Here is an 18,492-nt window from a genome sequence, read left to right on the forward strand (position 1 = left end):
AAGGTATGAAAAGGCTGTCTCTTATGACTGTGCAAGCTGCCAGGATTGGGTCTCATTTTGTGTCTCTCATAGGTTGCTGGTTATGTGTCTGAGAGGTTTCTAGCAAACAAGTGCTCTTTATATGATCGCTACACCAGTGGCCTTTTGCGGTCTGCCTGTGTCCTGAATAATCTAAAGGTAACAGTTAGCTCTATCTGTGAAGGTACACCTACATGATAATGTGCTGCTAACATCTCACTTCTCTGGCAGGTCTTGTATTCCTGCTGTCATGCCTCTCTGGATTTGTGCTGCCATCTTGCAGGAGACTGTAACACTCTGCAGTGTATCCTTGGTCTGCTGTCAGGAGAGGTGAGTGTTTTATAAACAATAAGCAGCTGTGCTGAACAAATGGTTAACTCAAAAATATCACTAATCGTATTGAATCAGATGATAAAGATATATGATTCGGTTGTAAATACAACTTTCTTTCCTAAGACATAATGAGTCCACAACGTCATTCCAATTACTAGTGGGATATTCACTCCTGGCCAGCAGGAGGAGGCAAAGAGCACCACAGCAAAGCTTTTAAGTGTAATTTCCCATACCCATAACCCCAGTCATTCTCTTTGCCTCTTTCAATGGAGGAGGTGAAGTTCGGTGTCTGAAGATATTTTTCATTTTTTGGGGTACTTTTCCCTGCAAGCAAGGATTTGGGTTTCGCTGTTTCCATGTCAATCTCTTGAGTAAGAGTAGTGGTGACTTGTAAGCAGTTAGAAAATAGTGAGGTGGTTCGTGCTCAGTTTTCTAACATATATTGCTGTGTCACGAATATCTCAGGATTCAGCTGCTAAGGGGTTAATTCTGTTGGTTTGTGAACTAAAAACAGTTTTTTGTTTTTCAAGAAGAACTGGTGTCCTGGGTTTGTGTTTCTTTAAGTGCCCGGAGCCTCATAAATAGCTTCTAAGGCTCACTCCACCAAATGTTATTGTGTATGCATTGAGTCATAAAGCCACTCAAGCTTTTAGTTCCAGAGATACAGGATAGAGTTTTGTGGCTCAGACTGTCAGCAGCCGGGCATAATGCAAAACAGGGCCTCAGTCACAGAAACTGATAAGGTCACTAAAAGGACATTGGTATAATATATATATATGTGCTTTAAACTGTTATGACATTAAATGAAGGTAAATATGACAACCTATGTCATATCTGATATCAAACCGATTCTCCCAATGAAACTAAGAGATTCCCGATATGTATATATGGAAATAGAGTTACCTAGCAGAAATTATAATGGGTTCTATAATGTCAGGCAAAAACTTAGTTTATTGAAGGTCATAAAGACAGGGGGGTTTCTTAGCCCGCCCAGGAGGGTGTGGTCAGGCAACGTGATCTCTGGAAAATATGTATAAAGTTTGATATTTCAACATGTAACAGTGTCATTCTTACAAGGGAGGCTGTGACAACACAGAGTAAGAACCCAATTGCTTCATGCCATCTCTCTGGTAACAGATTCCAAAGACTAGTACAACTTTTTATTAATAATGCATTGTGTATAATATTTTTGGCATAATAAATAATTATTTTATTAAGTTTGGCCTTTGTCTAATAATTGAACCACGTTACTGAAAGAGACTGGAATATTAGAACTGTATAATTTAGGTTATTTTCTGCTAAATTGTATTCAGAGAGTTAATGTGTAAGTCTGGGTTTTTTTCTTAGGATTTTCCCTTTAATAATTTTTTAATGATGGCAGTATTGGAGCTATATGGTTGTTAGTTTAGTGTGGGTGACATTAAAGGTGGAGTTGGACATTTCTTTTACGTCTAGTACAGACTAGGGAGTGTTGTTAACCCTTGCACCCACTGAACTACATCACAAGCTGGCCTGGTGTGGCTAGATTGTGACCTATTGGTGACAGTAAAAGGGGACTGATAACCCTTTCTGTGCCAAATAAGTGACTGGCGCAGGGTTGGATAACCTTGGTTCGTCACATGCTGCCTTTGGTATAGAAAGCCAGAGTTGGTTACTCTGTTCTTTCTTTTTCGACAGGTCTCTGTAAGGAGTATCTGTCCTTTCACACCTTTTGAGCTGTCTTCCTGCCGGACAGCTAGACTGCAGGTAAGTGCTTTTGTGCTTCTAGGTCTTGGAGACTTGCACTTCAGAGGATATTACTGCAATAATTAACTGGGACACGCTTATCCTTTATAGAGGATATACTTAGGCAGGGTGCAGGCACTTTAAATATGTGACTGGGGACTAAGGGGTTAATCTTTTCTTTATGTGTATAAAGCAAAACCCTTATTGTTCTTTTTTATTCTGTGGCTCATGTACTAAAGAGTTTATTTCAAATATGGGTTTATTTGAGTATTGTGCGACTGATTGGGAACAAAGTGAAAGACAAACACTGATACCGGTATTGCATATAAAACTGACAGTTTACAGAAACGCGCCCTTTTATTTTTGCTGCACAGTTTCTTGTCAGCTGGTCATGTGACTGCCGCTTTTCCGCATTCCGACTTCTAAGCGGAGCGGCGTCTTCTCTGTTCCGACATCTCCTATGATCTCTCGATCGGCAAGAGAGTCCTTTGACGTATTCCTATATCGGATTTATTACCAGAGGTCAGATAGGACACCTCAGACTGTCTGAGGTTTAGAGGTCCTGATTTCTTTCATGTAATTAACAAGAGTCCATGAGCTAGTGACGTATGGGATATACATTCCTACCAGGAGGGGCAAAGTTTCCCAAACCTTAAAATGCCTATAAATACACCCCTCACCACACCCACAAATCAGTTTTACAAACTTTGCCTCCAAGGGAGGTGGTGAAGTAAGTTTGTGCTAGATTCTACGTTGATATGCGCTCCGCAGCAAGTTGGAGCCCGGTTTTCCTCTCAGTGTGCAGTGAATGTCAGAGGGATGTGAGGAGAGTATTGCCTATTGAATGCAGTGATCTCCTTCTACGGGGTCTATTTCATAAGGTTCTCTGTTATCGGTCGTAGAGATTCATCTCTTACCTCCCTTTTCAGATCGACGATATACTCTTATATTTACCATTTCCTCTACTGATTCTCGTTTCAGTACTGGTTTGGCTTTCTACAAACATGTAGATGAGTGTCCTGGGGTAAGTAAGTCTTATTTTCTGTGACACTCTAAGCTATGGTTGGGCACTTTATTTATAAAGTTCTAAATATATGTATTCAAACATTTATTTGCCTTGACTCAGAATGTTCAACTTTCCTTATTTCCAGACAGTCAGTTTCATATTTGGGATTATGCTTTAAATTATCATATTTTTTCTTACCTCAAAAATTTGACTTTTTTCCCTGTGGGCTGTTAGGCTCGCGGGGGCTGAAAATGCTTCATTTTATTGCGTCATTCTTGGCGCGGACTTTTTTGGCGCAAAAATTCTTTTCCGTTTCCGGCGTCATACGTGTCGCCGGAAGTTGCGTCATTTTTGACGTTATTTTGCGCCAAAAATGTCGGCGTTCCGGATGTGGCGTCATTTTTGGCGCCAAAAGCATTTAGGCGCCAAATAATGTGGGCGTCTTATTTGGCGCCAAAAAATATGGGCGTCGCTTTTGTCTCCACATTATTTCAGTCTCATTTTTCATTTGCTTCTGGTTGCTAGAAGCTTTATGTTTGGCATTTTTTTCCCATTCCTGAAACTGTCTTATAAGGAATTTGATCTATTTTGCTTTATATGTTGTTTTTTCTCTTACATATTGCAAGATGTCTCACGTTGCATCTGAGCCAGAAGATACTACAGGAAAACCTCTGCCTGCTGGATCTACCAAAGCTAAGTGTATCTGCTGTAAACTTTTGGTAGCTATTCCTCCAGCTGTTGTTTGTAATAATTGTCATGACAAACTTGTTAAAGCAGATAATATTTCCTTTAGTGATGTACCATTGCCTGTTGCAGTTCCCTCAACATCTAAGGTGCAGAATGTTCCTGATAACATAAGAGATTTTGTTTCTGAATCCATAAAGAAGGCTTTGTCTGTTATTTCTCCTTCTAGTAAACGTAAAAAGTCTTTTAAATCTTCTCTCTCTACAGATGAATTTTTAAATGAACACCATCATTCTGATTCTTTGGACTCTTCTGGTTCAGAGGATTCTGTCTCAGAGATTGATGCTGATAAATCTTCATATTTATTTAAGATGGAATTTATTCGCTCTTTACTTAAAGAAGTACTAATTGCTTTAGAAATAGAGGATTCTAGTCCTCTTGATACTAATTCTATACGTTTGGATAAGGTTTTTAAAGCTCCTGCGGTTATTCCAGAAGTCTTTCCTGTTCCTAATGCTATTTCTGCAGTAATTGCTAAGGAATGGGATAAATTGGGTAATTCATTTACTCCTTCTAAACGTTTTAAGCAATTATATCCTGTTCCGCCTGACAGGTTAGAATTTTGGGACAAAATCCCTAAAGTTGATGGGGCTATTTCTACCCTTGCTAAACGTACTACCATTCCTACGTCAGATGGTACCTCGTTTAAGGATCCTTTAGATAGAAAAATTGAATCTTTTCTAAGAAAAGCTTATCTATGTTCAGGTAATCTTCTTAGACCTGCTATATCATTGGCTGATGTTGCTGCAGCTTCAACTTTTTGGTTGGAAACTCTAGCGCAACAAGTAACAAATCGTGATTCTCATGATATTATTATTCTTCTCCAGCATGCTAATAATTTCATCTGTGATGCCATTTTTGATATTATTAGAGTTGATGTTAGATTTATGTCTCTGGCTATCTTAGCCAGAAGAGCTTTATGGCTTAAGACTTGGAATGCTGATATGGCTTCTAAATCAACTCTACTTTCCATTTCTTTCCAGGGAAACAAATTATTTGGTTCTCAGTTGGATTCTATTATTTCAACTGTTACTGGTGGGAAAGGAACTTTTTTACCACAGGATAAAAAGTCTAAAGGTAAAAACAGGGCTAACAATCGTTTTCGTTCCTTTCGTTTCAACAAAGAACAAAAGCCTGATCCTTCGTCCTCAGGAGCAGTTTCAGTTTGGAAACCATCTCCAGTCTGGAATAAATCCAAGCCTGCTAGAAAGGCAAAGCCTGCTTCTAAGTTCACATGAAGGTACGGCCCTCATTCCAGTTCAGCTGGTAGGGGGCAGGTTACGTTTTTTCAAAGAAATTTGGATCAATTCTGTTCACAATCTTTGGATTCAGAACATTGTTTCAGAAGGGTACAGAATTGGTTTCAAGATGAGACCTCCTGCAAAGAGATTTTTTCTTTCCCATGTCCCAGTAAATCCAGTGAAAGCTCAAGCATTTCTGAATTGTGTTTCAGATCTAGAGTTGGCTGGAGTAATTATGCCAGTTCCAGTTCCGGAACAGGGGATGGGGTTTTATTCAAATCTCTTCATTGTACCAAAGAAGGAGAATTCCTTCAGACCAGTTCTGGATCTAAAATTATTGAATCATTATGTAAGGATACCAACGTTCAAGATGGTAACTGTAAGGACTATATTGCCTTTTGTTCAGCAAGGGAATTATATGTCCACAATAGATTTACAGGATGCATATCTGCATATTCCGATTCATCCAGATCATTATCAGTTCCTGAGATTCTCTTTTCTAGACAAGCATTACCAATTTGTGGCTCTACCGTTTGGCCTTGCTACAGCTCCAAGAATTTTCACAAAGATTCTCGGTGCCCTTCTGTCTGTAATCAGAGAACAGGGTATTGTGGTATTTCCTTATTTGGACGATATCTTGGTACTTGCTCCGTCTTTACATTTAGCAGAGTCTCATACGAATCGACTTGTGTTGTTTCTTCAAGATCATGGTTGGAGGATCAATTTACCAAAAAGTTCTTTGATTCCTCAAACAAGGGTAACCTTTCTGGGTTTCCAGATAGATTCAGTGTCCATGACTTTGTCTTTAACAGACAAGAGACGTCTAAAATTGATTACAGCCTGTCGAAACCTTCAGTCTCAATCATTCCCTTCGGTAGCCTTATGCATGGAAATTCTAGGTCTTATGACTGCTGCATCGGACGCGATCCCCTTTGCTCGTTTTCACATGCGACCTCTTCAGCTCTGTATGCTGAACCAATGGTGCAGGGATTACACGAAGATATATCAATTAATATCTTTAAAACCGATTGTTCGGCACTCTCTAACGTGGTGGACAGATCACCATCGTTTCATTCAGGGGGCTTCTTTTGTTCTTCCGACCTGGACTGTAATTTCAACAGATGCAAGTCTCACAGGTTGGGGAGCTGTGTGGGGATCTCTGACGGCACAAGGAGTTTGGGAATCTCAGGAGGTGAGATTACCGATCAATATCTTGGAACTCCGTGCAATTTTCAGAGCTCTTCAGTTTTGGCCTCTTCTGAAGAGAGAATCGTTCATTTGTTTTCAGACAGACAATGTCACAACTGTGGCATACATCAATCATCAAGGAGGGACTCACAGTCCTCTGGCTATGAAAGAAGTATCTCGAATTTTGGTTTGGGCGGAATCCAGCTCCTGTCTAATCTCTGCGGTTCATATCCCAGGTGTAGACAATTGGGAAGCGGATTATCTCAGTCGCCAAACGTTGCATCCGGGCGAATGGTCTCTTCACCCAGAGGTATTTCTTCAGATTGTTCAAATGTGGGGGCTCCCAGAGATAGATCTGATGGCCTCTCATCTAAACAAGAAACTTCCCAGGTATCTGTCCAGATCCCGGGATCCTCAGGCGGAGGCAGTGGATGCATTATCACTTCCTTGGAAGTATCATCCTGCCTATATCTTTCCGCCTCTAGTTCTTCTTCCAAGAGTAATCTCCAAGATTCTGAGGGAATGCTCATTTGTTCTGCTAATAGCTCCGGCATGGCCTCACAGGTTTTGGTATGCGGATCTTGTCCGGATGGCATCTTGCCAACCATGGACTCTTCCGTTAAGACCAGACCTTCTGTCACACGGTCCTTTTTTCCATCCGGATCTGAAATCCTTAAATTTAAAGGTATGGAGATTGAACGCTTGATTCTTGGTCATAGAGGTTTCTCTGACTCCGTGATTAATACTATGTTACAGGCTCGTAAATCTGTATCTCGAGAGATATATTATAGAGTCTGGAAGACTTATATTTCTTGGTGTCTTTCTCATCATTTTTCTTGGCATTCTTTTAGAATACCGAGAATTTTACAGTTTCTTCAGGATGGTTTAGATAAGGGTTTGTCCGCGAGTTCTTTGAAAGGACAAATCTCCGCTCTTTCTGTTCTTTTTCACAGAAAGATTGCTATTCTTCCTGATATTCATTGTTTTGTACAAGCTTTGGTTCGTATAAAACCTGTCATTAAGTCAATTTCTCCTCCATGGAGTTTGAATTTGGTTCTGGGAGCTCTTCAAGCTCCTCCGTTTGAACCTATGCATTCATTGGACATTAAATTACTTTCTTGGAAAGTTTTGTTCCTTTTGGCCATCTCTTCTGCTAGAAGAGTTTCTGAATTATCTGCTCTTTCGTGTGAGTCTCCTTTTCTGATTTTTCATCAGGATAAGGCGGTGTTGCGAACTTCTTTTGAATTTTTTCCTAAAGTTGTGAATTCCAACAACATTAGTAGAGAAATTGTGGTTCCTTCATTATGTCCTAATCCTAAGAATTCTAAGGAGAAATCATTGCATTCTTTGGATGTTGTTAGAGCTTTGAAATATTATGTTGAAGCTACGAAATCTTTCCGTAAGACTTCTAGTCTATTTGTTATCTTTTCCGGTTCTAGGAAAGGCCAGAAAGCTTCTGCCATTTCTTTGGCATCTTGGTTGAAATCTTTAATTCATCTTGCCTATGTTGAGTCGGGTAAAATTCCGCCTCAAAGAATTACAGCTCATTCTACTAGGTCAGTTTCTACTTCCTGGGCGTTTAGGAATGAAGCTTCGGTTGACCAGATCTGCAAAGCAGCAACTTGGTCCTCTTTGCATACTTTTACTAAATTCTACCATTTTGATGTATTTTCTTCTTCTGAAGCAGTTTTTGGTAGAAAAGTTCTTCAGGCAGCGGTTTCAGTTTGAATCTTCTGCTTATGTTTTTTGTTAAACTTTATTTTGGGTGTGGATTATTTTCAGCAGGAATTGGCTGTCTTTATTTTATCCCTCCCTCTCTAGTGACTCTTGTGTGGAAAGATCCACATCTTGGGTAGTCATTATCCCATACGTCACTAGCTCATGGACTCTTGTTAATTACATGAAAGAAAACATAATTTATGTAAGAACTTACCTGATAAATTCATTTCTTTCATATTAACAAGAGTCCATGAGGCCCACCCTTTTTTGTGGTGGTTATGATTTTTTTGTATAAAGCACAATTATTCCAATTCCTTTTTATATGCTTCGCACTTTTTTTCTTATCACCCCACTTCTTGGCTATTCGTTAAACTGATTTGTGGGTGTGGAGAGGGGTGTATTTATAGGCATTTTAAGGTTTGGGAAACTTTGCCCCTCCTGGTAGGAATGTATATCCCATACGTCACTAGCTCATGGACTCTTGTTAATATGAAAGAAATGAATTTATCAGGTAAGTTCTTACATAAATTATGTTTTTGCTTTTGTTAGGCAATCCTTTTATACAGCGTTGAACGCTCTGAGGGAATAAATACTTTTTTATTTAGCTAATATGGACATGGAACAAGACTCTTTTTCTTGTGATAGATGCTTATTATCCCTAGAAGCACAAATTGTTTTGCCTATGCAAATTTGTGCTGCATGTTTAGCTAGAACACTTGAATGTAAAGATACATTGTTGCCCTCTGTCTCTCAGGATGAAGCTGTTCAGGCAATGCCACAGCTTTCTCCTCAAACGTCCCAAGCCTCAATGGCGTCACATACAGTGCCCTGCAATTCCTCTCAGCCTCCTGAAGGAGTTTATTTGCCATTAGATTTTGCTGCACAGGTATCTTCTGTGGTATCTGCAGCTTTATCTGCTTTCCCTATGTTGGGAAAACGCAAGAGGAAATCTAAACTCTTGTCAGACGGTAAGGTGTCTGTCCCATCTGCTGCCGTGAAGCTTGACCCCCCTCATAAGTCTGAGGAGGATACCTCGGTAGCCTCTGAGGGTGAAAACTCAGATTCTGACAAGGTAAACTTCAGATTTAAGCTTGGACACCGCTTACTGCTAAAGGAGGTTTTGGTTACTTTGGAAGACTCAGACACTTCTGTCGCTGTCAACCCTAAGAAATCTTACTTAAAAAACTTAAGAAATACTATGATGTTCCCTCCGCTGTGGAAGTATTTCCTGTTCCAGACTGTGTGTTGGAGATCATTGCACAGGAATGGGATAAACCTGGGATACCTTTCTCTCCGTCTTCCGTTTTTAAAAAGATGTTTCCTGTTGCTGACTCCATTCGAGACTCATGGCGCACAGTTTCTAAAGTATAAGGGGCTATTTCTACTCTGGCTAAGAGAAACACGATTCCTTTTGAGTATAGCTGTCCTTTTAAGGATCCCATGGACAAGAAACTGGAGGCCTATTTAAAGAAAATGTATGTTCATCAAGGTCTACAATGGCAACCTGTAGTTTGTATTGCCATAGAAGCAAGTGCAGCATCTTATTGGTGCGATGCCCTGTCCGACCTAATTTTAGAGGATACTCTGTTGGAGGAGATCCAAGATAGGATTAAGGCTCTCAAACTAGCCAATGCCTTTATCTCGGATACAAGTCATTAGACTAGGAGCCAAGATGTCTGGCTTCACTGTCCTAGCCCGCAGGGCTCTGTGACTAAAATCATGGTCAGCTGATGTTACCTCCAAGTCCAAGCTCCTATTGCTACCTTACAAGGCTACAAGATAGTTCCATCAGAAAAACTCATGAGGAACCCGATACCAATGCTTACTTTGACCAGAGTAATCATACTGATATTAATAAGAGAACAGAAATGCCCTCTACATCTAATGGAGTTTGGCCCCTCTGTGGAGGAGGAATGCAAAAATTAGCAAGTGGCATATTTAATTTATCTTCTCACGTACTTTCAGATGATGAAATTAGAATACTTGGGAGAAGATTGTCATATTGTCCCCCCAATACACACAAAATCTTTGATTTGTTTGTGGATCTCAACAAATACACAAGGAAATTATCTTTGCAGAGGTATTTTGCTTTGAAATCACTTAAGAAACAGAATACTATGGGTATACCTATTTTAGTGAATTCTATGAGAAGTCAGACACAAACACCTATCGTCTGTGCTGAACCAGACATTCTAACAGAAGAACTTTTTGAGGGGTATATACATACGTCGTTATCACTTCCCTCTAACTTTAATCCCCCTAAAGATGATGTCACATACATTGACCTGTTCCAACAACTGGTTATGGAAGACCTTGATAAATTGCCTTGGTTCCCTAAGGGGTGTAAGAAACTATGGGCCAATGAAGATAGAGCCCTGAAAAGACTGGCTGAGGACACATCATTGGTCATCAGACAGGCAGATAAGGGTGGAGGCATAGTCCTCCAAGATTACAGTGATTATGTCAGTGAAGCCCAGAATATTCTACTAAATAATGAATATTACAGAAGATTGGAGGCTGATCCGACACAATTGTTTTTACAGAAACTTGAAAAATTTTTGGAATATGGTAGTAGTGAGGGCATTTTGAATAATAAGGAAAGGAAATATTTGACTCCTACACATCCTTCTGTTCCCTACTACTACCATCTTCCAAAAATACATAAAAACCCTTCCAAGCCCCCGGGGAGGCCCATTATTGCAGGCATCAACAGCCTTACATCCCACTAGAAAGTATCCCAGGGTCCAACAAATATAATAGATTCATTAAGTTAAGACAAAGGTAAACTTTCTGGATCTACAAATTTGGTACACTTTTTCCAGCAGGGCTTAATGAAGTAATAGATACTGCTGCCTTTTAATATCATTTAAGTACATATGGATCTAGTCATTCAATATCCACGTATCTATTAGAGTAGATAAGGTGTTTGGTTTTTATGGTGTTTTTATCTTATATGAATTTGTTTAGATATTTTATTATCTGTGTATTAGTATTATTATTATGTAGTCCAGTCCCATGTCCTCCTATATGGCAATCGCCATATTAGCGCCCTTACCATATAGCACATATCCCATATCTATATGATGATGTGGTATTGGTGTGTAGAGATGATTGAATATCCTAACCACATTTTTTTTTTTTTTTTTACTTACATAGATATATATATATCTTTTTACCTATGTATATATTTGACGCATCCCCTTCTTGTAATTTGTTTGAGTGTCCCATTCTCATTATCACTGTATTATTTTTCATAATAACCTCCAGAATTTATATCTTTTATCATTTTTATTTGACTTCATCTAACACACCTCAATAAAGCCTGTTCGTGTTTTCACCTTAATACTGGCCTTGTCTAGTTATTAGGGTGGGCTACTTGCTATAATCACTTTCTCTGCTAGTAAGCTACAGGTTCCAGGTACAGGAAGGACCCCTTTGGCGGAGCTACCCAGTCGGGGTAGCCTGTGTCCGTCACATAACGTTACGACTACTGACTAAAACAAACTTCTTCAACCCCCACCCTCCCCTTCTTTCTCCCTCTTTCTTCCACCCTACCTTCCTCAACCCCCTTCCATACAAGACCTTAATAATATTGTTATGAATAACATATAATTACCTCACTTAAAACTGTAATTACTAAGTATTTATACACTGGACCTGCGAGTCCATCCTTCCATTTTATGTCTGTTTTTGTTATATGACAATTTTGTTCAAATAAAATCTTGAAAATTAAAAAAGAAAAAAACAGAGATAGATCATCCCTTTATTACCCATTCCCCAGTTGTGAATAACCAACACAGTTATATTAATATACTATTTACCTCTGTGATTACCTTGTATCTAAGCCTCTTCTGACCGCCCCCTTATCACATGACTATATATTATCTATTGACTTGCATTTTAGCCAATTAGTACAGTGTCCGCCGCAAGCCACGGGCGTGAGCACAATATTGTCTATATGGCTCACATGAACTAGCAGTCCCCCGTTGTGAAAAGCTAATAAAAAAGCATGTGATAAGAGGCTGTCTGTAGTGGCTTAGAAACAGGCAGAAATTTATAGGTTTAAAGGTTATAAAGTATATTAATATAACAATGTTAATTGTGCACAGCTGGGGAATGGATAGTAAAGGCGTTATCTATTTTTTTAAACAATAACAATTTTGGTGTAGACTGTCCCTTTAATTGTTTCTTGCTAGATTGATTTTTTTTTTTTTTTAAATGCAAACAAAACAAAAAAAAGAATATTTGCCCTTGATCGATTTTTGTGGGGTTGTGGATTTAATTTCTCAGGGGAAAAAAATACATTTTTTAATCCCGACCTTTATATTATTATTTGTGGACTACACAGCTTGGGTATTGGTTCTCAGGAGAACTGGATTGTGGACTCTCACCACCTGTCTGAAACACAACATAATTTATGTTTACGTGATAAATTAATTTTCTTTCATGTAATTGGCAAGAGTCCATGAGCTAGTGACATATGGGATATACAATCCTACCAGGAGGGGCAAAGTTTCCCAAACCTCAAAATGCCTATAAATACACCCCTCACCACACCCACAATTCAGTTTTACAAACTTTGCCTCCTATGGAGGTGGTGAAGTAAGTTTGTGCTAAGATTTCTATGTTGATATGCGCTTCTCAGCATTTTGAAGCCCGAGTCCTCTCAGAGTACAGTGAATGTCAGAGGGTTGTGAAGGGAGTATCACCTATTGAATTCAATGGTTTTCCTCGCGGGAGATCTATTTCATAGGTTCTCTGTTATCGGTTGTAGAGATTCATCTCCTACCTCCCTTATTCAGATCGACGATAAACTCTCATATTCCATTACCTCTACTGATAGCCAAACCAGTACTGAAACAGTTATCTGCTATATGTGGATGGGTGTCTTTCGGTAAGTATATTTTCATTACTTAAGACACTCTCAGCTATGGTTTGGCACTTTATGCATTAATATAAAGTTCTAAATATATGTATTGTACTTATATTTGCCATGAGTCAGGTTTATGTATATTTCCTTTTGCAGACTATCAGTTTCATATTTTGGAGAAAAACATATTTAGGAAAATATTTTTCTTACCTGGGGTTTAGTCTTTTTTCAGTTGACTGCTTTTTCATTAAATTTTGCTGGCAAAATTAGGCTTGCGAGGGCGCAAAATGCCAACGTTTATTGCGTCATTCTTGGCGTGAGAATATTTTTGGCGCAAAGGTACGTCCGATAACGCAAAATCTTCATTTCTGGCGTTGACGCAGAGTTCCTTGCACAAGGTTGCATCTTCAATGACACAAGTGTGTCATTTCCGGATGTTGTTAGCGCCAAAAAAATTCAGTTTGCGTTGTGTGTCATACTTGGCACCAAATAATTTCATTATTTAAAACCCCATTCCTATATGCCTCTTGCCTTTTTCTATATCAGAGGGCTACGCTGTTTGCATTTTTTTCCCATTCCTGAAACTTTCATATAAGGAAATTAATAATTTTGCTTTATATGTTGTTTTTTCTCTTACATTTGCAAGATGTCTCAATCTGATCCTGTCTCAGAAACCACTGTTGGAACCCTGCTGCCTGATAACAGTTTTACCAAAGCTAAGTGCATTTGTTGTCAATTTGTGGATATTATATATTCAGCTGTGGTTTGTAATAGTTGTCATGATAAGCTTTTACATGCAGAGAATGTGTCTATCAGTAATAGTACAATGCCTGTTGTTCCTTCAACATCTAATGTACATGATATACCTGTGAATATAAAAGATTTTATTGCTGATGCGATTCAGAACGCTTTGTCTGCCATCCCGCCTTCTAATAAATGTAAAAGGTCTTTTAAAACTTCTCATAAAGTTGATGAAATTTCAAATGACAGACAACATACTGAATTATCCTCCTCTGATGAAGATCTATCTGATTCAGAAGATCCTTCCTCAGATATTGACACTGAAAAATCTACTTATTTATTTAAAATGGAGTATATTCGTTCCCTGTTAAAAGAGGTGTTGATTACATTGGATATTGAGGAAACTAGTCATCTTGATATTAAAACTAGTAAACTTTTAAATTCTGTTTATAAACCTCCTGTGGTTACTCCAGAGGTTTTTCCAGTTCCTGATGCTATTTCTGATATGATTTCTAAGGAATGGAATAGGCCTGGTACTACTTTTATTCCTTTGTCAAGGTTTAAAAAATTGTATCCTTTGCCAGCAGTTAGATTGGAGTTTTGGGAAAAGATCCCTAAAGTTGATGGGGCTATTTGTACTCTTGCTAAACGTACTATTATTCTTATGGAAGATAGTACTTATTTTAAAGATCCTTTAGATAGGAAACTTGAATCCTATCTAAGGAAAGCTTATTTATATTCTGACCATCTTCTTAGGCCTGCTATTTATATGGCTGATGTTGCAGCTGCATCAACTTTTTGGTTGGAAAGTTTAGCGCAACAGGAAATGGATCCTGATTTTTCTAGCATTGTTCGCTTACTTCAACATGCTAAGCATTTTATCTGTGATGCCATTTTTGATATCTTCAAAATTGATGTTAAATCTATGTCTTTAGCTATTTAAGCTAGAAAAGCTTTGTGGCTCAAATATTGGAATGCTGGCATGGTATCTAAGTCTAGACTACTATCTCTTTCTTTCCAAGGTAATAAGTTATTTGGTTCTCAGTTGGATTCGATTATGTGACAGACCCCCCTGTCCTGGAACTATGTGGCTCCCCTGGTTAATTTGTGTGGATTCGTATGATTTCCTGTCCATAATTCCCCGTTCGTTTATTCTTTTTTAATCTCCCGAACACCGCTGAAACTGCCAACCTCCCTACGGATTATGGATTCTGGCATTATGTTTGTCACCCTGTGCCCATTATAGGTACAGGGTGTTAATCCAACAGTACTAAAGGGGTTAACTCTCTCCTTGTTCAGTTTTTGAGAAACTGTATTTTCTAATACAGGTTTCCTGGCATCAGCTATTGTTTACTGTAATTAGCTTTAGATGAAACGCTTTCACCTTGTTTAATCACCTCCAGGGTCCAGACTGCTAGGTGCCGGGAAGAAATCCATTGTTTTCTTGTGTTTAATTGTGTAATTGTTTATGTAATGTATTTTTATTGTATCCTGTAAAAGGGCATTTTTCCTCTAGCCATGGAGATAATTGGATTTCTTCCCAATTATCTCCAGGATAGAGAGGAGGGGTTTACTGGTACCAGGTGGGAGACCTGCTTCAATACCGGCATGTAGCCCTCAATAAAGATATTCCTGTTTTACCCTCAAGACGGAGCTTGGTCTCGTGTTTGGGGGGAATTGCTACTTTGGATTATTCTTTTGCCTCTTTTAGGAGAGAAAGATTTTGTGTATTTTCCCAGTCGGTGTATTAACTGGGTTCGTGTGTTGCTATTCCCATATTAAGGGCATCTTTCATCTAGTATTAACCCTCGATATCCGGGTTATACCATAACAACTGGTGGCAAGCAATGGGGTGGTCCTCATCGCCCAGAAGAGCAACTACACATCCGGACCTAATGGGAGTACCTTTATGAAAGGCTGAAAAGAGCTACCCTTAAAGACCTGCTAGAACAACGGGGCCGACAAGCCAGTAACCTCAGGAAGAGGGAGATTATTACAATACTGACCGAGATGGACGGAGTACCAGGGACCAAAGGAACCAATGGGCCCAGCATATCAGACAGAACCCCCGAAGAAGCAAGCTTTGACCGGGCGGTTAAAATTAGACTGGCACATTATGGCCCCAACCCGACTACAGAAATTATGGACCGGGTCATATCCGCTGTGGAGGCCAACCTACTTCGCCAAAGCGGCGCTGCAGCAGCCCAGGTCACAGCAACCCCAGTGGAAAAGATTAAAGTACATTTTGCAGCTTTTAAAAACTTTATTGAAACAGGAGAGATTGATGGGGTACCTTGCGGATTTTGAGAGGCAATGTACACTACACAAGGTACCCGCAGAGGACTGGGTCACGATATTATCCGGAAAATTATCCGGCCGGGCCAGCAAGGCTTTTCGGGCCATTCCGGATGAGGAAGTCTGGGGATTATAATGCTGTAAAAGAGGCTCTGCTCTCCAGGTATACGGTTACACCGGAAGCATACAGGAGGCGGTTCAGAGACACTGTTAAACTAGCTGGAGATTCCTACGTCGAGTGGGCATGTAGGGTGCATCGCACAGCAGCTCACTGGATGGCGGGTTGCCAAGCCGTATCCGGGGAAGAGGTGCTGCAGATATTCCTGTTGGAACATTGCTTTGACAAGTTATCCGCAGGAGTTAGAGAGTGGGTTCGGGACCATAAACCCTCCAAACTGCATGAAGCTGCTCGCCTGGCAGATGAATATATGGAGGCCCGCAAACTGGACACTGCTGCCATTAAGACCCCTGTCAGAGTGGAGTACCGACCCACAGTCACCCCAGCAGCTACCGGTTACCAACCCCCGGCGCACCACTCTACAGCACCACCTCCAGCCACAAACTATCCTCAGCCAGCCTGGTTCAACTCACGGGACTACTCGCAGCCCATTCGGTGCTTCGGATGTAAGCAACTAGGGCACAAAAGACCAGAGTGTCCACTAAACACAGTTAACCAAGAACAGTCCTGGAGAAGACCCGTCGGCGGAAACTCACGTAACCCCCAGCCTGCTGCCCACTGCATAGAGGAGGAAGAATCCTGGGGCATCCTACATGAAGCAGACCCCGTGCAAGCTGCCCACCGGGATAACCGACAACAGCACCGGCAACTGGTTAAAGTGAATGGGAAGGAGGTCAGTGGTCTACGAGATACTGGTACTACCATGACCTTGCTCCAAAAGAACTTGGTGTCCGAGAACCAGCACACCGGAGACACTGTGGCTGTGAGGGTAGCAGGGGGCGCTGTGTTCCGCCTACCTGTTGCCCGGGTACATTTGGATTGGGGAGTGGGCGCTAGACATGTGAATGTGGGGGTCATGAAGGATTTACCAGCTTATGTTCTCCTTGGAAATGACTTGGCCCCCCTTGTTTCTGCCTACGTTTTGATGGATTGTCCCGGCAAACTGACATTCCTACCACCTCCTAGTCCGGTCATCCCCAGGTTGACCCGCCAAAGGGTCAAGCCGGGTCTGCCGGAGTGTCCCACAAGGAGGGAGCCATGTGACAGACCCCTCTGTCCTGGAACTATGTGGCTCCCCTGGTTAATTTGTGTGGATTCGTATGATTTCCTGTCCATAATTCCCCGTTCGTTTAATCTTTTTAATCTCCCGAACACCGCTGAAACTGCCAACCTCCCTACGGATTATGGATTCTGGCATTATGTTTGTCACCCTGTGCCCATTATAGGTACAGGGTGTTAATCCAACAGTACTAAAGGGGTTAACTCTCTCCTTGTTCAGTTTTTGAGAAACTGTATTTTCTGATACAGGTTTCCTGGCATCAGCTATTGTTTACTGTAATTAGCTTTAGACTAAACGCTTTCACCTTGTTTAATCACCTCCAGAGTCCAGACTGCTAGGTGCCGGGAAGGAATCCATTGTTTTCTTGTGTTTAATTGTGTAATTGTTTATGTAATGTATTTTTATTGTATCCTGTAAAAGGGCGTTTTTCCTCTAGCCATGGAGATAATTGGATTTCTTCCCAATTATCTCCAGGATAGAGAGGAGGGGTTTACTGGTACCAGGTGGGAGACCTGCTTCAATACCGGCATGTAACCCTCAATAAAGATATTCCTGTTTTACCCTCAAGACGGAGCTTGGTCTCGTGTTTGGGGGGAAATGCTACTTTCGATTATTCTTTTGCCTGTTTTAGGAGAGAAAGATTTTGTGTATTTTCCCAGTCGGTGTATTAACTGGGTTCGTGTGTTGCTATTCCCGTATTAAGGGCATCTTTCATCTGGTATTAACTCTCGATATCCGGGTTATACCATAACAGATTATTTCAACTGTTACTGGGGGGGGGGGGGGAGTTTTTTTGTCTAAGGGTAAATCTAAAGCTTCTAACCGTTTTCGTTCCTTTCGACAAAGTAAGGAACAGAAACCTAATCCTTCCCCCAAAGAATCTGGTTCCAATTGGAAACCTCCTTTAAGTTGGAGTAAATCCAAGCCCTTTAAGAAACCAAAGCCAGCCCCCAAGTCTGCATCAGCTGGTAGGGGGCAGATTAAGATTCTTCCAAAACATTTGGGCAGGTTCTGTCCAAAATAAATGGATTCAAAGTATTGTCTCTCAAGGGTACCGAATAGGATTCAGAGTAAGACCTCCTGTGAGAAAAAATGTTCTCTCGCGCATCCCAGCAAATCCAGTAAAGGCTTAGGCTTTTCTGAAGTGTGTTTCAGACCTGGAGCTTTCAGGGGTAATCATACCAGTTACGTTTCAGGAACAGGGTCTGGGGATTTATTCAAATCAATTCATTCTCCCAAAGAAAGAAATTTCATTCAGGCCAGTTCTGGATCTGAAAATTTTGAATCGTTATGTAAGAGTGCCAACTTTCAAATGGTGACTGTAAGGACTATTCTGCCTTTTGTTTAGCAAGGGCATTATATGTCCAAAATAGA

General features: G+C 40.4%; 1 protein-coding gene across 1 annotated transcript in view; it reads left to right on the forward strand.

The window, feature by feature from the left end:
• Positions 1-18,492, forward strand: part of STK36 (serine/threonine kinase 36) — a 707,870-nt gene that overhangs the window by 505,217 nt on the left and 184,161 nt on the right. Inside the window, exons 15-16 of the mRNA XM_053694813.1 lie at positions 73-177; positions 250-348. Coding sequence (XP_053550788.1) covers positions 73-177; positions 250-348 — 204 coding nt within the window. The remainder of the gene's footprint in view (positions 1-72; positions 178-249; positions 349-18,492) is intronic.

The sequence above is a fragment of the Bombina bombina genome, chromosome 11 (genome assembly GCF_027579735.1).
Source record: "Bombina bombina isolate aBomBom1 chromosome 11, aBomBom1.pri, whole genome shotgun sequence".
In the NCBI taxonomy this organism is placed as follows: domain Eukaryota; kingdom Metazoa; phylum Chordata; class Amphibia; order Anura; family Bombinatoridae; genus Bombina; species Bombina bombina.